The following is a 23,710-nucleotide window of genomic DNA, read 5'->3' as shown; positions in this document are numbered from 1 at the left end:
GACCTGCGCAGAGAGGAACCTCCTGAGGTTCAACAAGGACAAGGGCAGAGTGCTGCATCTGGGGAGGAACAAGCTCCTGCCCCAGGACAGGTTGGGGGTGACCTGCTGGAGAGCAGCTCTGCAGAGAGAGACCTGGGAGTCCTGATTGACAATAAACTGAACATGAGCCAGCAACGTGCCCTCGTGGGCAAGAAGCCGATGGCAGCCTGGGGGCATCAAGAAGAGTGTGGGCAGCAGGTCAAGGGAGGTTCTGCTCACCCTCTACTCTGCCCTGGTGAGGCCTCATCTGGAGTCCTGTGTCCAGTTCTGAGCTCCCCAGCTCAAGAGGGACAGGGAAGTGCTGGAGAGAGGCCAGTGCAGGGCCACCAAGATGATCAGGGCACTGGAGCATCTTCCTCATGAGGAAAGGCTGCGGGACCTGGGGCTGTTTAGTCTGGAGGACACTGAGGGGGAAGCTCATTAATAGTTACAAATATCTAAATGGTGAGTGTCAGGAGGTTGGGGCAGCACTTTTTCTCTTGTATCTAACACCAGGACAAGGGGTGATGGGATGAAGCTGGAACACAAAAAGTTCCATTTAAATGTAAGATTAAACAGGGAGGGTGTGGAGGCTCCTTCCTTGGAGGTCTTCAAGACTTATCTGGACACATTCCTGTGGGAGCTGCTTCTGCAGGGGGGTTGGACTGGATGGTCTCTAAAGGTCCCTTCCAACCCCACCATTCTGTGATTTCTATAATTTCTATGAACTGTGGAATGTAAAACTCTTTTTTTTTAAAAGAAATTGATGGAAGTCATGGCCAAATTGTTAATACCTGTGTGTGTCTGCAGAGACACCAGAACTGCCAGACAGTGGTCAGTGTCCCTGGGCAGCCTGGGACAGGGCTCCAACACCCTCACAGTAAAAGGCTTTTTCTTATGTTTAAATGGAATGTTTTGTGTTCCAGCTTCATCCCATCACCCCTTGTCCTGTTGCTAGATACCATCAAAAAAAGTGCTGCCCCAACCTCCTGACACCCACCATTTAGATATTTGTAAATATTAATGAGATCCCCCCTCAGTCTTCTCTTCTCCAGACTGAACAGCCGCAGGTCCCACAGCCTTTCCTCATAGGAAGATGAGTCCCCTGATTATCTTAGTATTGTGTCCAGTTACCTCAGACATGTTGGCTCCATAAATACTTCTCCAGTTTCCTAAATTCTAACTTCCTAGATGCTAACAGCAGACTTCAACACTATAAAATAATACTTCTTCTTCAACCATCGTGGTACACTGTGAGATTTTCCATCCAAAGTGTCTTTTCATGATATGACACTATAGCATCTACAGACATACAAATGACAACTGAAGAGAGATGTTCTCCACGTTAATTGGATTTACAAGAAAAAGGGTATAAAAGAGTAGAAAGGAATGACAGCTGATTTACAAGTTTTTTAAAAGTATGTCAAAAGGAAGGAATAAATTTCTATATCTGCCTACATCTTAAAGCTGAAAATTCTTATGCAAAGAAAGAAACTAAAGCAAAAACCCAACAGAATACCAGATGAGTAGGTTTGTATGAAATGTGATGGGGGGAGAGGACAGGAGAGAGTCAGCAAAATGGCTGATGCTTCTAATTTTTCTGTGTGTTTTATAGATTTATTCAGCTTCATCTTTGGTCTTTTCTTTTTTTGCTTATCCACAGGGAAATTTGCTGCAGAATAATGCTGTGAATCGTCCCCTCAACCAGATTGCTTGCAAACTGCAGAATTTCTTCTGAGCTGCTATTAAACCAGGTGTGATTGCAGACAGTTTCACTTGAGTAGAAAGAAGGTCAAAAAACTAACAAGAAAATGTAATGATATTTGAGAGCTCAGATTTAAGTATCAAAGAAGAAAATTTCACTGGGAATGCAAGATGAGCCAGAAAAAAAAGAGCCATGAGAGGACAATAAATGTATGTGAGAGCATTGTTAAATGCACAGTGATCATAGGGAGCAGAAGCTTCTACATGACACAATAACAGCAGAAAAGAATAAACACTTCCAATACCACATCACACTGAAGTCATTTGCTGAGATATGGAAAAATCTCTATCCATCAGAGATGTGGAAGGCCTGATTTTTATCAATGTGGACGTGAAGGCAATCGACCAATGAGTAGAAGGGAGATCTGTCCCGACTTAAAAACCCATTAACAAGCCCAAGTCATTATTTTTAAGCTTCATTTCAACAGTAACAAATGAGTGAAAATAATATTTTCCTTTTTTTTTTGACAAGAATGACTCTTTACATTGGGTCTGACTTTATGGACTTTTCAGCACTTCCCAAGTTCCATTTCAACAACAAAAGCTGTGTTCAAAAACCTATCTATCTGTAGTCAACATTTTCAAAAGGAAAGGAGGAAAGATACAGAGTTTTGACTCAGTGCTGAAGACCTTAGTGCTCCAACAGCCTCTAACAGGGCAATCTGGGAATACAGCTAAAATTGGAAAGCAATGAAAATATCAATGCACTGCAGCACCTCACAGTCCAGGCTGGAGTGAGTGAACTACAGGATGAGCTACTTCTCCCCATAAATATTCCTTAACTAGCACCAGGTTTTCTAAATACCTTTTACTTGAAATTATTTCCCACCTAATTACCACATCTACTTTTGTTTCCAGATAGCCCAGGATCATTTAAATGAATATCTGTCACCAGTTGTCTGAGTTTCAACAAGGACAAGTGCTGTGTCCAGCACTTGGGCCACACAAACCCCAGGCAAAGCTACAGGCTGGGGCAGAGGGGCTGGAAAGCTGTCCAAGGGAAAGGGCCTGGGGGTGTTCATTGACAGCAGCTGAACATGAGCCAGCAGCGTGCCCAGGTGGCCAGAAGGCCAAGGGCATCCTGGCCTGTATCAGAAATAGTGTGGCCAGCAGGGCCAAAGAATGGATTTTCCATCTGTACTCAGTGGTAGTGAGGCTGCAGCTCCAGGGCTGTGTTCAGTGTTGGGACCCTCACTCACTGCCCCAGGGACATTGAGGGGCTGGAGCATGGCCAGAGTCAGGTAGCAGAGCTGGGGAAGGGGCTGGAGCACAAGGGTGCTGGGGAGGGGCTGAGGGAATGGGTGTGTTCAGCCTGTAGGAGACTGAGGAGAGATGTGATCACCCTCTTAGCTACCTGAAAGGGGGTTATTGTGAGCCGAGGGTCAATCTCTTCTTTCCAGTAATGAATGACAGGACATGAGGAAATGGACTCAAGCTATGGCAGAGGAGGTTTAGATTGCAGAGGAGGGAAGAACTTTTTCACTGAGAAGCTTGTTAAGCACTGGAAGGGGCTGCCCAGGGAGGTGGTGGAGTCATCATCCCTGGAGATACTTAAAAGACACACAGATAAACTGTTGAGGAACATGGTTTAGTTTAGTGATGGACTTGGCAGTGTGAGGTGAGTGGTTGGACTCGATGATCTTAAAGGTCCACTCATAATTTTTCTATGATTCTAAAACATTCATTAGATTACCAAGAAAAAAGAAGCAGAGGTGGTCATAAAAATGGCCTGAAAGATCTCAAGTATCTTGAAACATAGCTGTACCTACACTATTAGACTGGTGCACTTCACAACACAAGCCCTTGGTTATTCCTACTTGTCAACGCTGTGTTGGGATACAGTGAGAGAGTGAAGAATCCCCACATCTCCCTCAGAAAAGAACTGCTGTGTTAGTAGGAGGGAGTTTCAGTGGTTCTGCAGACACTGCACAGTCCATACAGCTGGAAGACACAGATTAAGATGTACTTTCTGGAAAAGAATTTCCCTCTGCTCAGACATAATCATGAGGACATGAGCATGCCTATGCAACATGTAGAAGCAGTTGATTTTATTACATTAATTCAGTGACATGAGTGCCTAACTAAATAATGGCAAACATAGATAATCAAGTTCTTTCTTGAACTGATCATATGCATGCACAGCTCAATAATAAACTAATCATAAAGCCAATAGCATCTAAAAAAGTAGAACTGATCATATAGGGGGAGGAAGAGAGACTATAGATCATGGAAGGAAGGGATGGCCACTTGGGATGAATATAAGGCTCTTGTCAGAGGGTGTAGGGAGGCAACTAGGGAAGCTAAAGCCTCATTGGAGTTGTACCTTGCAAGGGAGGTCAAGGACAACAAGAAGGGCTTCTCCATATATATAGTGGATAAAACTAACATTGGGGGCCATGTAGGCCTAGTGTTGAATGACATGGGTGCCCTGGTGACAGAGAATACAGAGCTCCTGAATGCCTTCTTTGCCTCTGCCTGTACTGCTGGTGACTGCTCTCAGGAGCCCCATACTCCAGAGGAAGCCAGGTTAAAGAAGGAGTTGTGTTTGGTTGATGAAGATTGGGTTCAGGATCAGCTGAGCAATCTGAAGGTATATCAGTCCCTGAGCCCCGATGCATGCTCTGAAGGAGCTGGTGTTAAACCACTCTCCATCATCTTCAGTAAGTCATGGAGAACAGGAGAGGTGCCTGAGGGCTGGAGGAGAGCCAGTGTCAGTCCAGCCTTCAAAAAGGGTAAGAAGGAGGAGCTTGGTAACTCCAGAGCAGTCAGCCTCAGCTCCATCCCTTGAAAGGGGATGGAGGTACTTACCCTGGGTGCTGTCTGCAGGCAGTTAAAGGACAAGAGGGGCATTGGGAGCAGCCAACACGGCTTTACCAAGGAGAAGTCCTGTATGGCCAACCTGAGAGGCTTCTATGAAAATGTAACCAAGTGGATAGATGGTGGTAGGGCAGTGGATGTGGTTTATCTGGATTTCAGTCAAGCATCTGACACTGTCTCCCACAGCATCCTCACAGCAAAACTGAGACAGTGTGGGCTTGATAATCAGGTAGTGAGGTAGATTGTGAATTGGTTGAAGGGAAGAAAGCACAGAGTTGTGATCAATGGGGCAGGATCTGTGTCTAGTGCAGTCCCTCAGGGCTCAGTGCTGGGACCAGTACTGTTCAATCTATTCATTAGTGACTTTGCTGAGGGAACAGAGGCACTGTCAGCAAGTTTGCTGCTGATACTGAACTGGGGGCAGTGGCTGCCACCCCAGAACATTCTAAACACTAACATGCCTAAGACAATGCTATCCTTTTGTCAGTGTACTTCTCATGTTAATATACTGTTAATACAGAATTCCAACAACTTTAGAAACAGTATGTCCAAAATAATTCTGGGAAGCCTGGCAAGGTCTTCAGTGTAATTTGTGTTCTGCAGACAGTGGCAGAAAACCTTTAGCAAAATGAGCACTACAATTCACCAAGCAGATAGAGCTCCACTAGTGTAGATACAAAAGAAGAAATCCAGTGTTAAAATCAGGATATTATTGCCCCTAGTACCTATGCAAGAGGTTGGGGTGTGTTTTGTTTAGGGAAGGGTGTTTTGTTTTGGGTGGTTTTTTTACCCTGAAGAAGCTATCGATTTAAATTCATTGTTTTGTCTCCACCAGAAATGGGCCAGCTTCAAACTAAAATAGAAAATGAAATCATGGTATCCTGAAACTACAAATATCCACAAGAATAACCTTAATTTATTGTTTTGGTTACCATTCAAATGCACAAAGAGGAAGATCTGCCCTATGGCTGTGGGCAGGGAGAGAACTGATAGGGAGGGAGCAAACTTCAGCATGTTGGCTAAGCTCATCACTGCAAGAAAAGTGTTTATGTTCCCATCAACTAGGGAATCTGCAGAGCCACAAATATCTCAAAATTAAAGACTGCTCTTTAATCAAGTAAAAGTCAACTTTAAAAATCAATCAGGAAGAATTTTAAATAGAAATTAGGACTAATTAATCAACTGAGGGTTTTTTTTTTTCCCATTTGAAAAGGTCTTTAAAAAGTTCAAGCTTTTATAAATCAAAGCTACATTCCTTTTCAGAACCTTCCAGGATTTTCAGACTTGAGAAAGCTTTCTAGTTTGCCTTTACACAAGAACAAGCCAGACATGGGTATTAGTTACGTACATGCATAGACATCTGAATTTGCTTTAAAAGCCTTTACTGTGGAGTGACTGTTCCTGATACAGGACAATCCCAGAAGTATCCTCTACTAGTACCTCAATTTCCAGTTCTGTTACTGAGGTTACACAAGCACAAGTGGAAGTCTGATAAAATGCCAAATGAATTTGATTTCTTAGTTGCCTTAGACATTCCTTCCAGCTCTCACTGGAGGCAACACTCACTAGGTTCTGACATATTCCCTCATGAGATCTCATCTGGAGTATTGTGTCCTGGGCCCCTCAGATCCAGAAGGACAGGGAGCTGCTGGAGAAAGTTCAGCACAGGGCCACAAAGATGATGAAGAGAGTAGAGCATCTACCTTGTGATGAAAGGCTGAGGGAGCTGGGGCTCTTGAGCTTGGAGAAGAAGAGACTGAGGGGTGACCTCATGGATGTTTACAGATACATAAAGGGTGGATGTCAGGAGGATGGAGCCAGGCTGTGCTCAGTGATGGCCAATGATAGGACAAGGGGCAATGGGCACAAGCTGGAACAGAAGAGGTTCCAAAGAAACACAAGGAAGAATTTGTTCCCTGTTGAGGTGAGGGAGCACTGGCAGGGGCTGCCCAGATGGGCTGTGGAGGCTCCTTCTCTAGAGACATCCCAACCCAGCTGGATGAGTCCCTGTGTGCCCTGCTCTAGGTGGTGCTGCTCTGGCAGGGGGGTTGCACTGGATGAGCTTTCCAGGTCCCTTCCAGCCCTTGAGATTCTGAGATTCTGTGATATGTTAAAAATACTCAGCTTGTAGAGCAGATGAAGTTGCACAGATCAAAACGGGAGAAAAGTTGTTTTTCCAGTCACACAAAACTTTGTAATATCTTGAATCTGCAATGAAATTAACTTAAAATTTTTGGCCAACTTGTTTCTCTGATCCAAAGTACAGTAAAGTGCAAACAGTAAAGGTTTGTTTGCACTCTAATTCCTTGCTGGAGGACATGAAACTAGGTTTTTGAGGTGAGTTGTCCCCGCTTAATTACTAGCTGCCCGTACAAGTGACTAATTTCAGTGAATTAACATTTTCCAGTAAAACAGAGCTTTACCAGAACATTCATTACAACCTCCAGCTTAGATTGGCTGCTTATCTTGCTTCATTTTCCTTTCTTGTCCTTAAAAAAGCCCCATCAAATGAACAAAAAAACAACACACCTCCCCACTCAAACAGATGTAGGAAAAACAGATGTAGGAAAAACTCAAACAGATGCAGGAAAAAGAAGAGGACTGCATGCAGTCTGGGAAGTGGATACAATGCTGTCTACCAAAAGGATTAGTAGGTGAGGTTTCCTTGTTCAGCTAGCCACAAAAGGTAAAAGATGCCAGTCAGCAAAGACCAACAGAGAATGCTATCTGTACATAGGCCTCAACTGGGAAGGAGTAAGAGGAGAATCAGACACTGCAGCTGGCACATGAGAGGTCACCAAATAAATGCATGAATGCATTAGATATTTTAAATCATTGCAAATATTAAAACCAGGAGTCAGCAATACAATAGGAGTGTGGAATTTTGCCTAGTGCACTAGTGTCACATGTGATTCTCTTCTTCATGTGCAGTCTGTTGATCTTCCAAGCCCTCAAGCAGATATGTTAGTGGCCATCTCTAAACCATTTGTCAGTCAGCTCTGCACAGCTTTCTGAGAGTACCACAGCATTGTTTAATCTTGTGTAGCAAATGCTGGGAAAAAAAAAACAGTATTCTGTAAACAAACAGGTAAAAGAGCCATCCCTACAGCACACTCACAGCTCTTTTGTTAATCTTTGTAATAAAGGAACTTTCTTGTGTATTGGACTAGATGATCTTTAAAGGTCCCTTCCAAACAAAACCACTCCATAATTCTATTGAGAGGTTCAGGATATAGAGTAATAAAAAGCTTATTGTTTACTATTGAAGAAGGTGTGTGTTTGTCTAGCCACAGGATGACAGATAAAGTTCTGTCATCCACTGAGGGATACAGGCCCTTATCACGACGGTGACAGCTGAGCAATATACTCACCAGAGGCATCTGCAGTACTACTTGTGTATTAAGTATAACTATCAGAGCAAAAAAAATATAACAAAATGCCATATCATGTAAACCAACAAATATCCTTATCATCCAGATCCTAACTCTCCACATTTCCATTCCTTATAGCTACTACATCTGTTATAATGCAGTGAATTGCATCTTCATTTTACTTAAAGGCTTATCACACCATAAATTCCCTACTAATGAGCCTCCAAATCACCTCAAGGCTGTCCTGTAGGATGCTGATCTGACAGTGGGCTGTAACTTATGTTTTGAGGCTGAGTTTCAGTTTGAGAAGAAAAGGTGATGCAATGCTTAGGAAAAATGAGAGGAATCACACAATGAAGCCATTAGGCTGGAAGACAGTGTGACTTAAAGAGTATGTTACTGTCACAGTTCTATCTCTCTATCTTAAGTGAATGCTTTGATGTCTCTGCTCCTTCATTATCCCTTCAGCTCAACAGAGGTCTCTGATTGCCTGTTATGTGGATGTAAAGGCAAGATCTTTAGAGAATAAAGGTATCTCACTGTGATCATCTGAGATTTGGTACACTGAGATTCTAACCTCAGTAAGACACTCCAGGAATCAGTGACACAAAAACTAAACCACAGAAATTCTTACTGACCTGAACTACAGCTAGTTACCCCAGACAGCAACAAACTTGTTTTATACCCACTGGAAATAACTCAAATAAGTCTTTTGTACTGATAATTCTTTGTGCCAGACTGTTACAGCAGTGCCTTATGCTTTACACAAGACATGACTGAGATTATAGAGGATATTTTGATTTTCTTCTTTTCTCTTTTAACCACACCAAGCTTTCAAGTGCTCAGCAGCAGAAGTGAATAGCAGGTGCATGGCAGCCAACTCGCTTCTCGGGGATGTGTTTTAGTTACCAACATGGCACCAGCAGCCGCCTGAAGCTGCCTTTGTTGCTTACAAAGCAATTTATTCTGTTAAGCTGTCCCATTCTTAAGACTGAGCTTGGATTCAATCCATGTTAGTTGTCACTGGGGTGGTATAAGGAATTAGAGTTTGTAAATCTCCCAAGAACAGCCTTGTAAACAAAATGTCTTCTACAAAGACATCTTTACATTGTAGATAAAGACAAAACTCTGCCCAATACTGACTGCAGAAACTGAAGAGACTGTCTTCCCACTGGCAGTAATTTGATGGAATACTAAGTAACTTTGCATACAGAGCCATATGAATGGATACCTAGAAACTGCTTTGCAAATGCAAAGAGTGAACTGATCTTGAAGCTATATAGATTAGCAACAGATGAAGACAATCTACCTGTGTGAAAACAGGGAGTTTTATCTATTCTACTTCAGCTGAAGAAATATGAACTTGAAGCCTCACTAAGAGAGTCAGTACTATAAGCAAATACCAACTCTAATGTTTATATATTCAAGCTGAAGGACCATGCAGATACCTTGTGGGCTCTTGCTGAAGAAAAAGTGCAAGTAATATTCCAAATACATGTCAAGACCCAACAAGAGCAATATCTTAAGTGATTTCTGTACACACATGAGACTAGGACAGAGGCAACCAAAGCCTTTTTGTAAAATGGCATTGTGAAACACCTTCATAAAGCCTCAACAGTTATACAAGCAGCATGTCATGCACCTGGAAGTTTTAGCCTGCATCAATAATGACCACAACTAACAGAGCCACTTATATTTTGACTCCTGTTTGATTTTCTTTTGTATGGTGTCATTCCCTGGGGTTTTTTTTCTTGTTTTGGGTGGGAAGAGGGGTGTGAAGGGTAAAATGATTGATAAGGAAGGGCAGATTCTGTGAAAGGAGAAATGAAATATGTAGGAACAAATGAAACAATTCAGACATTTCTACTGTCTTTTTTTTAATTGTGTCAGTGGACTTATTTTTGATAACAGGCTAAAATTGCTTAGCAACCTCAATGGAGAATTACCTTCAGCCAATCAATGCTTTTCTCTTATAGAGATGCCTTGATATTAATTTGTTCTTTTTGGCCTCACCTTTAATTTTTCAGCAGGTTGCACTGCACTGCTGCTACAAACATCACAGCTGGTCTTCCACTCTCTGCCCCTGCATCCCTCCTTCCCCCACACCATCCCCCCTACATTAAGCTCACAGATCAGATGATTTCTCTGCCCAAAAACTCTCACATCTGCATGTGCCCTGAGCTGTCCTTCAGTGCACTGAAACACAATTTTGACTTGCCTGGGCTGTGGACCAGGGCTTAGATCCAGTCTAAGTAAGTATTCATAGAAAGTGGATCTTTGCTCCTAAGGTGCAGCTGGGAAGGAGTGAAATGGCAAGGACACAACTCTGATTGAAGTTTACTATTTGATACTTTCCCCAGGTGCCAAACAGAACTTTAGGAAAACCCTTGGGAGAGTCACAAAAGTCTCACTTTTTAACAAATCCAAGGTGTCCTTAAATGCTCAGTGCCCAGGAGAGCGAAACAAACATCGCAGTAGCCGTTTTAAAACCTCCCACAGAGGAGGCAGAGAGCAAGAACTCTGCATGCATCTCATGAATGTTCTACTTTCCCTCTTTGAATACAGAGATCAGTCTTGGACAGAGTGTTAAAGCCTTGCCATGAAGGGCTATTCTTTGCCATTACTTTAGGCTGAAACAAAAGACACTTCAGGAGACACAATCGTTGCTTCCTAGTTCCTTTTCCTGGGCTCCTACAATGGGCTCCAGTTCTTTTCTTTTTTTCTCTTCCACACATCTTTCTCTTATTTTCTTCTTCTGTCCTTTTACTCCTTCTTTCTGCCTCATTGAATCCATTAAGGCCTTTATATAGCCTGCTATTGAGAAATAAATTTTCTTTGGGACTAGTGACTGAGTCTCAACTGCTGGCAAGTAAAGCTTAACTCCTGAGGGGGCAGAGAAAATGATGGGGAAAAGGTATGAAAAGGCCACCTCTGAATGTGGAGTCTTTGAGCACACCTTGCACTGCCTTGCTGGTAATCAGCGCAAAGAGAAGGAACATCCTAATTCTAGCAGGTATTCCACTTCTGTGAATTAGTCTTGGTACACTGAGTTGTCTTTCTGATCATATTTTCAGCAAGATCAGTGTATTCTCTTCAATACTTTCCTTGGTTTAGGTCCATAAGCCAATCCTTTTTGTACAACTGTAAATTAATAAGTGCTCTGTCATCACTAGAGATTTGCAGCTATGGAGGAGATGTAAAACTGGGTCCTCTCTCACTGAATACAAAATTGTCCACAGGCAGATGAACAAGCACTATTCAGGTCTGCCAATAGCATGATAAAATATTTCAAAGACATTAAACCTAGATTCAAAGTGAGTGCACTGCAATTGACCTCAGAACCAGAATAGACATGCATGCAAGTGAAAAACTCGTCACTCCAGGGAGCCAAACCAGGTTTTATACAGGTGTAGAGTGGAAAAGAATAAAGGGAGCTACAGGAGGGCCAAGTAGAGATCTGTCTGTGAACAGAGAAAGAAGAGCTCTGCATACAAACAACCTTCTTAATCATAGAATCATGGAAGAGTAGGGGGTTGGAAGAGACCTTTAGAGATCATCCAGTCCAACCTCCCTGCCAAAACAGATCCACCTAGATCAGGTCACACAGGAATGTGTCCAGGTGGGTACTGAAGACCTCCAAGGAAGGAGCCTCCACACCCTCCCTGGGCAGCCTGTGCCAGGACTCCCTCACTGAAACACTGAAAGAGTTTCTTCTTATGTTTAAATGGAACGTTTTGTGTTCCAGTTTCTTCTCATTACTCCTTGTCTTATCACTAGATAGCATTGAAAACAGTGCTGCCCCAACCTCCTAACACCCACCCTTTAGATACTTATAAATACTAATGAGATCCCCCCTCAGTCTCCTCTTCTCCAGACTAAACAGCCCCAGGTCCCGCAGCCTTTCCTCATAAGGAAGATGCTCCATTCCCCTTCAGCATCTTGGTGGCCCTGCACTGGCCTCTCTCCAGCAGTTCCCTGTCCCTCTGGAGCTGAGGAGCCCAGAACTGGACACAGGACTCCAGATGAGGCCTCAATAGGGCTGAGCAGAGGGAGAGCAGAACCTCCCTTGACCTGCTGCTCACACTCTCTTCTTGAGGCCCCCAGGATGCCATTGGCTTCTTGGCCATGAGGGCATGTTGCTGGCTCATGGTTAATTTATTATCTTAAGCAGGCATGTACAGGCTGCCTTTGGCCCTCCCTGCATTTCTTGTGGTGAGAAGCTCTGTGGGATCAGTCTTTTGCCATGGGAATACTTCCCAATAGTGACAGCCTCAGCAGAAGGTGTGCAGAATCTAAGTCAACATGAAGGAGAAAAGTCTTCAAATCTTGAAGTTCTGAGCAAGTACTACATAAAATTGAAAACATATCTACTACCTGAGAGCTATATAAATCATTCACAAAATATAAAGAAATATGAGCTTGGCAGGAATGAAAAATATTAGTGCACACTCCTCATCATGGGTAATGAAGTTATCTGGGGGATGAACAGTGAAATACCCATCAATCACCCTACGCTCCCCAGCACTGCAAATGCATGTGGAGCAGGAGACATGGCTATAGGAAGCTATAATAAGAGCTTAAGAGAGGAATATGTGGGGTTCAACAGTGAGAGATGACACTACACTCAACCAGCCAGAGCTGGACAGCTGACATTTTGCATTTTAAATAAATACCAGGATATTCCTCAACAGAAAAAAATAGCAATAAAATGTAACCAATAGTTCAGTACAGTCACAGCTTTATGTTTTTCTCTCTAGTAATGCACAGCCAGGGGTTTGATTTCTTGAAATAAGCTCTCAACAGTTCAGATACTTATTGATAAAGGCCTATCAGAACTGCAACCTGCAATAGAAGGTCTTGAGAAGCACTACAGAGAAAAAGAAACAAGGCTCTACATCTTTAGTTAAGTCTTGCTAAAATATGAATGCTAAGTAAGTATGTTTTAGTACATTTTATTGGCCATCTTATTTATCAATTATAATTGGACTTACAGTTTTCAGCCCATCAAGTTCAAAGATTAACAATGTGAAAACTACCAAGCTATTTATCTGGTCTTGTTAACAGGTCTGTGTCAAGATGGCCCACTCAAACAGGCTATGTCTTACTATCTTATCTCTGGTCTTTTAACACATTGAACAAATATAGGCTTCCATAAAGTTTCTTGACAATTTGCACTTATTTGGCCCTTCACTGCTCATCAAATCAAACTGATCAGTGAAACTAATTAAGGAGTAAGAAACTAGTCAGAACTGGAAAGAATGACTGCTATGCAGTTACAAACTTAATTTTATGAAGTCCAGCTTAAGACTTTCATATTAATCACAGTATGTTAAGGCTTGGAAGGGACCTCAAAAGCTCATCCAGTCCAACCCCCCTGCCAGAGCAGCACCACCTAGAGCAGGGCACACAGGAACTCATCCAGCTGGGTTGGAATGTCTCCAGAGAAGGAGACTCCACAGCCCATCTGGGCAGCCCCTGCCAGGGCTCCCTCACCTCAACACTGAAGAAATTTGTCCTTGTGATTCTTTGGAACCTCTTCTGTTCCAGCTTGTACTTGTTGCTCCTTGTCCTATCATTGGACACCACTGAGAACAATCTTACTTCATCACAGCTATAAAACACAGCTTGTGCCCCTTGTAAGGTATGTAAAGCTTAAATAAAACACTGATATTGGGAAAAAAATATGAGATTTTGTGTGAATGGTTTGCCAAATGTAATGTTTAGAATGAGACAGATTCCCATCAGAACCATTAAGCAGAAAAGAACTATAGAAAACGTTACCAGTTAAGACACAATGCACATATACAGGAAAATAAATAATAGCATAAGAGCAAAAGAGCAAATTATGCCATCACTTACATCTATTGAACCCAATATCCTGGTTACTTGTGGTAGGTAAAACAATACTACTGCTCCAATCAGAAAAAGAAGTTCCTTTCTTTGCTAAGCTGTTTATAACTTTTCCAGTGATGTCATGGTAAAAGTGAGATACAACAGTGAAAGTGAGAGCTGGAAAAAAATCAGAGCCCCTCATACTTTCATGTTTGTATACAATAAGTACCTCACCACAAAAGCTTGCAAAGTCATTTCTAATCATTTACAATGATGAACTTCAAATTATTTTCTTAACCCAAAAGTGTCTTTTTTAGAGGTACAATGGACAGGATGAGGCCACTCAATGATAAATCAGGAGAAAAGTCATAAACATTTAATGAGGAAATACTGTGTAATTATTAGTCTATTGTTTTAGGAGTATTTAATCAAGCATCATAGATAACTCATATTTATGGAGAGAGAGTTGTTATATCAGTGGTTTTTCTTATGTAGCACATAAACATATGTGAGAACAGCACTACCTTTCAGCAATGCTTTCTGTGCTGTGGCTAAGAGTACCTACAGAGGGAAAAGGGGCATCAAGTGATAAACAGAACCATATGAACATTTTCTAGCAGGTTTTCAAGTGAAATCTTGATGATATAGTGTGCAAGGCATTTTCAAAGTTGATTATGTCCTGAAAAAACAAGCACATTTTTTAGAGCAACATCTACACCTTTTAAAGAGGGGACAGCCTCTTAACCCTGGGTCTACTCCTCTAGTGTTTTGTAGACACTCGATGCCTGTGAAAGAGTTGGCTCATTCTGCATTTTCTGGCATCAAATCAGTACAACCTTCCTGATCTCACCTTTCAGCATCAACTTCTATTTTTATTAACCTCTCCTCTTGTAGTTTTAAAGTATATCAAGTGGAGAAACAGCAGAAAGTTAGCACACTCTAAGATCAGGATGATTTTGAACTATTTGGGTTTGGCTCCAGCAAAAGATCTATAGACTTTTATGATACTAGAAAGAACTCATTCATAAAGACAATAAAACCCTACAAGCAGTGTGATATTCTAGTACTAAATAATCTCAAAGTCTCAAATGTACACAACAATATTCTTTTAATATTTTACATCAGAAAATGTTGACTTTGTGTTGAGTCATAAAATGACAAAACATGACCTACAGTTTTACAGCAGACATTGATTTTTTGTGTGTTTACTAAAACTTTCCCAGCCAAAAACCAATTTTCCTCCAGATAACCACTTTGGCTTTTTTTTTCAAATCAGTCTTATGCAGGCAAATTATATCAGAAATAATTAAACTTATTGATGTTATCTAAACTTTACAGAAAAGTTTCAGAGAACAAATTGAAATGCACTGTAAAGCTGAATGTAGTTTACTATTTTGTAAGGAACATAAGCTTTTTCTGTTGTCTTTATTTTTGTAATCAAACCATTATTTAATAATATAATTTACTGCCATACAATACATGGCAAAGTGAAGAAAATGATTGGAGTACATATTCATGTGGCAATATGAAATGTTATGACTGTTGTGTAAGAATGAAGCTTTCTTTTTGGCAATGTTTGTCTAAAATAATCTTCTACCAGACCTGTTGAAGTCTTCAGCAGACTTTGCATTATTTGTTCATGAGGTCCAAGTTTTTGCAATAAGACTGACACGGGTCTTATAAGAAAGATAAATTGCAGTGTACATGGATAAGGGCAGTTTATGGCATTTGTTACATGATAAATACTCAATGTCTAAACCAGCCTTTGGATCCAAATCTGTTAGTCACTATTACATTAATTTCCCTTTTACAAGTTTGGCATTTTTCTTTATGGCTTGCTTTTATAAGTTATATCACAAAGATTCAAAGCTGGGAATGTAAACCTACAATATTAACACCAGACAGGTATGTGTTGATGCATTCAAAAAGCAAGCAAGATGCTTGAAGATAAAAAGAATGGACTAATGAATAAGACAGAGACTACCATAGTGCTTTTATGTAACTCTAAGTCAGCCAGCCTCCCCACTGCAAAAAGAATTGTGAAGTTGCTACAATGGAAGAGTCACCATAAGCTCAGAGGACTGATCACTATCTGAAAGAAACTCCCATACTCTCATTAAAAATAACAAGAAATATTATGATTACTTCCATCAGCAAGCAGTTTAGGAAAAGCAGCTGAGGAACTTCTGTTTCCCTTTCTCAAAGGTTAAAGTGCAAGGACATTGAGTCTGATTAATAAACAGATAACAAAAAAATCCCAAAAAGAACTGGTTCCCTGGTACTTGAAGATTTCATGTTACATAGAATCATAGAATGGTGGGGTTGGAAGGGACCTTTAGAGATCATCCAGTCCAACCCCCCTGCAGAAGCAGGGTCACCTAGATCAGGTCACACAGGAACATGTCCAGGTGGGTCTTCAAGACCTCCAAGGAAGGAGTCTCCACACCCTCCCTGGACAGCCTGTGCCAGGGCTCCCTCACTGAAACACTGACATAGTTTTTTCTTATATTTAAGTGAAACTTTTTGTGTTCCATCTTCATCCCATCACCCCTTGTCCTGTTACTATCTACTATAGAAAAGAGGGATGTCCCAACCTCCTGACACCCACCCTTTAGATATTTATAAATGATAATAAGATCCCCCCTCAGTCTCCTCTTCTCCACACTAAACAGCCCCAGGTCCCACAGCCTTTCCTCCCATGAAAGATGTTCTATACCCCTGATCATCTTGGTGGCCCTGCACTGGCCTCTCTCCCGCAGTTCCCTGTCCATCCCTCTTGAGCCCAGAACTGGACACAGGACTCCAGATGAGGCCTCACCAAGGCAGAGCAGAGGGGAAGAAGAGCCTCCCTTGACCTGCTGCCCACACTCTTCTTGATGCATCCCAGAATGCCATGAAGATTAAAAAATAGTAATACTCTGCAACTAGGTACATATGTGATGGAAAGACTCAGAATTATCCTAACTAGCAAAAGTAAAATACAAAACCAAGTCCTAATGATCAGAGTTTAGAATGATACTTCAAATGTTCAGAAAATTAACTTCTTTCAGCCTTCCAACATTCTCACTTCAGTATGAAAAGCATTTGATACTAATTGCTGAAAATATTTCTGTATAAGAAAGATATCTCGGATTATCAAGCTCGGGAAGTTGCAATATAGACACAGCGTTACAATAACATTATCTTGCCATATTTTTCTCCATTTGATTTTGAGTTTCTTATTCAAGTGTTTAGTGTATATGCAACATTCTAAATGTAAAGGCTAGCTTACAAATAGCTTCGGATCTGGCCCTGAATAATGAATGGCAAAATCTTCAGAGAAGGCACAAATACATTCCTCCTGGAAGCCTCTAGAATCACCTAAAATTATCTTGATATTGCACATCTGTTGGAATGGGAAACTAAAATGTTTCACAAGAAAGTGATGACTTTCAAGAACAGTAATGGAAAAGTTTGAAGCAGCTCGTTAACAGTGTCACAAGCACTTCATTTGGAGTTCAACTTCAAGTTGGATTTAATAGATTTAATATATTAAAATATTAAATATTCATCATCTGAGTAGATGAGTTGTGTGGTAGTGCTAGTTGGTGAATGATGGCTTTAGCTTATGACATCTTTTTAAGGCTTGGTTTGTTTTCACCGTGCATTAGGATGCAGAGTACAGAGAGGAAGAGTAAATCAACCTCTTGAATATTTCACAGAGCACAGCTGTATGAAGATGATAAGTCTCTCTCCCATTCTTCTTTTTGTCTGTTTCTGTTTCCCCTATCCTCCTTGTCTCTAGCTATTTTGTCCCACAAACACCTTCCTTTGAAAATATTTTCAAAGGTAATAAAACTTTGAGAAATTCTCTGTTTTGAATAAATGTATTTTGTTGCCATTGTTTGATTGCTTTAAAGTATATAGCAAATTGAGCAGGCTAGCTTAAAAACATCTTAAATATTGCAATAAAAATCTAGAAGTAAAACTTAAATATTTCTAAGAACAAATAGATAATAAATTCAATCACAGAATGGTAGGGGTTGGAAGACACCTTTAGAGATCATCCAGTGCAACCCCCCTACAGAAACAGGTCCCACCTAGATCAGGTCACACAGGAACATGTCCAGGTAGGTCTTGAAGCCCTCCAAGGAAGGAGCCTCCACACCCTCCCTGGGCAGCCTGGGCCAGGGCTCCCTCACTGAAACAATGAAACAGTTTCTTCTTATGTTTAAGTGGAACTTTTTGTGTTCCAGCTTCATCCCATCACCCCTTGTCCTGTTGCTAGATACCATCAAAAAAAGTGCTGTCCCAGCCTCCTGACACCCATCACTTAGATATCTGTAAATATTAATGAGATCCCCCCTCAGTCTCCTCTTCTCCAGACTAAACAGCCCCAGGTCCCACAGCCTTTCCTCAGAAGGAAGATGCTCCAGTGCCCTGAGCATCTTGGTGGCCCTGCACTGGCCTCTCTCCAGCAGTTCCCTGTCCCTCTTGAGCTGAGGAGCCCAGAACTGGACACAGGACTCCAGATGAGGCCTCAGCAGGGCAGAGCAAAGGGCGAGCAGAACCTCCCTTGACCTGCTGCCCACACTCTTCTTGATGCATCCCAGGATGTCATTGGCCAATCTAGTGTGATCTGTTGTGATCATAATGAAGGACTATGGTTGGATGAGATTAAATATGAAGTTTTGAAGTGCCAATACATCAGATATGGAAAATGCAGCCCAGAAGAATGCTCTGACTCCTATATTTATGAGCATTTTATTCATTTGTAGAATCCACAACATCTGACTCCTTTCTTTCTTTGTTTAGCTGATCTGAGAAGGCAATGGAATGGCACAGATTTCCAGTGACTTCATCTAGAATCAGTGGTAAGTGTAAGAACTTTAAAATTCTTACATCTAAAAAGTGAACTAGTGTCCTGGGAGAAAAAAATTGTATCACTGGAAACCAATTGGAATGCCTCACACTCCTCTAGTAAAAAGCTTTCCTTACTAGTTATAGGAACAGAACTGAAAACAGGAATTATCAGTACAAAATACCCTTATAGCATGTTTCTTGAGAAGCAATGGATCCAATGGCATTCTGGGATGCATCAAGAAGAGTGTGGGCAGCAGGTTGAGGGAGGTTCTGCTCCCTCTATGCTCTGCCCTGCTGAGGCCTCATCTGGAGTCCTGTGTCCAGTTCTGGGCTCCTCAGCTCCAGAGGGACAGGGAACTGCTGGAGAGAGGCCAGTGCAGGGACACCAAGATGATCAAGGGTATGGAACATCTTTCATAGGAGGAAAGGCTGTGGGACCTGGGGCTGTTCAGTTTGGAGAAGAGGAGACTGAGGGGGGATCTTATTAACATTTATAAATATCTAAAGGGTGGGTGTCAGGAGGTTGGGACATCCCTCTTTTCTATAGTAGATAGTAACAGGACAAGGGGTGATGGGATGAAGCTGGAACACAAAAGTTCCACTTAAATATAAGAAAAAACTATGTCAGTGTTTGAGTGAGGGAGCCCTGGCACAGGCTGCCCAGAGGGGCTGTGGAGGCTCCTTCCTTGGAGGTCCTGAAGACCCACCTGGACACGTTCCTGTGTGACCTGATCTAGGTGACCCTGCTTCTGCAGGGGCGTTGGACTGGATGATCTCTAAAGGTCCCTTCCAACCCCCACCACTCTGTGATTCTATGATTCTATGCATAGACAGAACGGTGAATACCACAGTGTCTCCTGAGGAACTCAGGAATCTAGCTATCTGCCTCCTCGTGATTTCGGAAACAGAAGTAGTGCACAGAATAAAACAATCTAAATAATGTAAATGAGTCTGCTTCTTACAGGACCATGATCTAATTTTTTTTTTAAGCTTGAACCTTGTAAAGCTGGGCAATAATTCCATTTTCTTTACACTTCTCTTGCAAGACTGCTAGTTATTGTTGCTTAGTTGAAAAGCTTATTATCACATTTCAAGTGGGCAAGACACGTGTTTTTTCTCAGGCAGTTTCAAATGACTTTGTCAGGGTCATGGTTAACAAAACCATGCTGAAATAGATTTCTTTAAAGAAAAAATGATGAATTTCCCTTTAATTACTTCCAAAACACAACATCTGTTTCTGGGGAAATGGTATCAACTGAAGGAATCTCGTGTGATATGTATATGAAGAATAAAAATCTGTATGCAAACCACAGAAAGGCAGAAATGTAAAATACCTTCTTTCAAAAATTCACTGGAGACTATCACTATCAGCAAATGATTTCTAGCAATGCTGTTTTTCCTGAGCACACTACAGTTTGGTAACCTTGCACGCAATGCATGTTTTTTCCTCCACCCTTGGGTCAGATTATAGTACACTAGAATAGATCTCCATCTTCAGACATTGCTTCTGATGGAAAAAAGAAAATTAGTTGTGCTCAGTTTCATTTCTTTGCTGCCAGCTGTAGCTCCTCAACCAACTTTAAACCACTTCTGTACATCCCTGGAGTGCACACTTCAAAGACATATGGACATTTATCTTGTCATTCCCTTATATCACCTTTGCTTCTCTTTATTTTTCTCTTTTATTTTTCACCCCTTTTCCTCTAAACTATTCATGCTTATATGTATCCTTAGACAGCCTTTCTCAGCAGTTTTCCTACAGTGACTTGATAAAAGTAAGGTTGCATGAGTCTGTGTGTGGAAATATTTAGATGAAAAATGCAGTACTAGACTGACTGACACATTTGGAAAATGAAGACAGAATCCAGCAAAGATTTCCAGCCAAAATTGTGATAGGAAGAAGGATGTGTGTCGTTGAGAAAGCTGAAAAATTTCACTCTGGCATTTTCTACATTAAAAAAACCCAAACAACACAAGCAAACAAACCACCTCAACACTTCAAACGTTTCATTTATAAATGTAGGCTACTAAAGCAGAAACAAACACACAAACAATCCAAACACACTTCTGAAATAAGTAGTAAAGAATTGAAACTGCATAAAAAGAAGAAACTAAAGAATTGAAATGAAAGAATTGAAATGCATAAAATGTTCCAACCCACCACCTTTTTATCCCTTGTATTCTTGAGTTCCAACAGCAATTTTTTGCCCCCCATTCCCTCACTCCAAAGCACAGCTCTTTTCCTGTCTGTTCAATTGACTAATCATGTATTCTCCTCACAACTACACCTCCTACTACCCCAGGGACAACCTCTCCATCATCCCATGTTTCATTCCATGGCTGGGAATTAGTGTGTCTCTGTTGGTTGTCCAGTATGAAATGACAGTCACTTAAAAAGTTACAAGAATACAAGATATGTTTCTTTTTTTCCCCTAATATATCCATCTTCCTCTCTCAGGTTTTTTCATCATTTCTTCTTTTGGTGTTCCATTTGCATTTGTTTGAGTTTACATTTGCTGTGGGTTGCTTATGTTTCTAAATTCTGTCTGCTCATATGTGTAATTTGTGTAAATATGTGTCACTAAGAGTTTCAGCTCCTGTCAGTCTGGGCCAAAATTCAAACTTTGGATAATTCATGCACAGAACTCAACACAACTCTGATTTCTGGGCTCAAGGTTTGGTCAGTAGTCTTCTATTTCACGACACTGGATCACAACAGAAATAGCCAGCCTCATCTAACAGAATCAGGGAAAATGCAAACCATCAAAAACAGAACAATGCAAAGTATGATTCTTCATCACCTGGTATGCCATTGTACATAACCCCATGCATAGTTACTTACGGCAGTGCAAAACACATGTGAAATTCCACCATTCTGATTTGAATAAATGTCAATAACAACACAGGTTTGGAGCACAAGTGTCATAATAATACAGCTGGTACACAAATTTTTAACCTCACCTTTCCAGTAGACTTTGTTCCTTTCCAAATGCAAAAATAGCAGATAGTCCAAGCAGCAAGGAGGCACAGGGCAAGTTCCCAGCGGAGATTGCCAATATGTTCAATTCCATCAGATATAGCTAGCACCCTTCGTCTTCCCAGAGAAACAAAACAACAGGAGAAAGAAAAACAAAAGAAAACAAAAAGAAAGATAGTAATATTGAAGCAAAACAGCACTGCATATAAAACACTGGACTAAAACCAAATCAGCTTCAACTAAGGGTACCCCTGATCACTGAAAATGCACCATGCTAGGATGGGAGAGAGAAAAGGAAAAGACAGAATTGTCTGAATGGATTTTATATCTGGCTAGAAATGAAGAAATGTTTCAGTTTTCTAGGACAAATGATGAAATAAAAAAGATTTTTAAATAGCTTTTTCATGAAGTCAAAGAAAAACTCCCAAATTTCTCAGAATCAATACCTGATATAAGTCCAAAATAAAACATGGCATTAATAAATGGTTTTTCCCAATTTTACTGTTATTTCAAGAAAAAACAAAGTTCTAACCTTTCTTTCTTCCTTGAGACATTTATTTTTGTAAATTTCATTTATTATTTTTAAAACAAACCTTTTTTTTGGGAAAAGTATTGAGCAAAAATAGGCACAGCATTTGCTGTGTGAAAATAATGTCTTTGAAACCATATTCACTCAGTTTTAAAAACATAACTCCTCATATATTTTAGGAACAGTCCTCACAGCTCACAGGCCAGGGCCAAAGTATTTACTGACTTAGGAAACAAGGCAAAGAGAATGAGGAGTTTCTTTAATTTTCTTAAAACAAGGAATTGGCAACAGAAACATGAAGGTAATTGCTGGTATTCACAGGAAACCTGCAGAGCCAGGCTTCAATGCTAGTTTCCAGAAGGCTGGTCTAGCATCTCATTCATAAGATTGATTTTTGTTTTAATGTAAGAATGAGGCTCTTATCTGGGAGATGCAAAGTCCTTTTCTGCCTTTCATTTTTACTTTACCTAATCACTCAGATTAAATGAAATGTAAATTATTTACCAGCCCATAAATAAAACATGGGTACTCCTAGTTGTATGGATGAAGAGGAAAAAAGCAAGAGAAGAACTTTATTCCTATAGCTCTCAACGATTTCATGAATTCTCTTGAGATTTTCTAATTGCTCTTAGGCCTGAAAGAAACTCTGTAGATAATTTTTTCAATCTCCATTTTCCAGAACAATGAAAGCGTTATTTAACTGGTGTGTGAAGCCAGAAGTTGATGGGGATTTAAATTCCATACATTCAGAGATTTGAAAACACCTTGTTGGTTTAAAACAACATAAAGCAAACAGTTAGTCATTTACTTAGTACATGTACAGAATATATCATTTCAGTCATTCATGTGTTTTATCAGTTTAATCAAGTCTCTTTGGGGACTGCTCATGACTCATTCCATATGTATGTATTCCACAAATTTATTTGCACACATATACACATTCACATAATTCCCAACACTGAACCTTCCATAAATTATCCTGAGCAAAGCTTTCTCTAAAATCTGTATTAGATACTACCTACACAGCCCCAGAGACCCCAGACTTACACCACCCTCCCTCACAGTGAATAAAAAGAAATGACTTGAGTTACACAGGTGCTCTGATATAGTTAAAATCACTGTAATGATAATATTCATCACTGTATTTTAATGTAATTAATGTGCATTTAGCTACACAGATAACATGATTAATTACTTAAATATATTTTATTGTAAAGAGATTACTATTAAGTTAAAAAAACCCCAGCCTAGCATTGCCCATATTAAGTAATTCTTCCTTTTGCCTTTAATGCTGTCATTCAGTCATTGAATTCATTCAGCCATTGGCTGACGTCAACAATTTGGAGTGTAAAAAGTATGATCATATAATTCAAGTCTGTGCCTAAAACAAATCAATGTTGGGGCTACCCATGGACGAATTTGATCGGGTTCTTCTTGCTTTCCCCAGTAACAGGTCATTGCCTAGACTCTGTTTAATCATATTATACCACTTTTTGTGTTGTTTTGTTTTTTGCAAGTAATGCTCCTCACATTCAAAGTGTGCTAAGAATTCCAGGAGTC

The 23,710-nt window shown here is 40.7% G+C and overlaps 1 protein-coding gene across 1 annotated transcript in view; it reads right to left on the bottom strand.

The window, feature by feature from the left end:
* Positions 1-23,710, bottom strand: part of SLC6A11 (solute carrier family 6 member 11) — a 121,712-nt gene that overhangs the window by 67,889 nt on the left and 30,113 nt on the right. The window contains exon 5 of the mRNA XM_062008171.1: positions 21,606-21,738. Within this exon, the coding sequence (XP_061864155.1) occupies positions 21,606-21,738 (133 nt within the window). The remainder of the gene's footprint in view (positions 1-21,605; positions 21,739-23,710) is intronic.

This window comes from Colius striatus, chromosome 15 (assembly GCF_028858725.1).
Source record: "Colius striatus isolate bColStr4 chromosome 15, bColStr4.1.hap1, whole genome shotgun sequence".
NCBI classification, from domain to species: domain Eukaryota; kingdom Metazoa; phylum Chordata; class Aves; order Coliiformes; family Coliidae; genus Colius; species Colius striatus.
The sequence above is the reverse complement of the archived record's forward strand: the minus strand, read 5'-3'. Positions and strand labels throughout refer to the sequence as shown.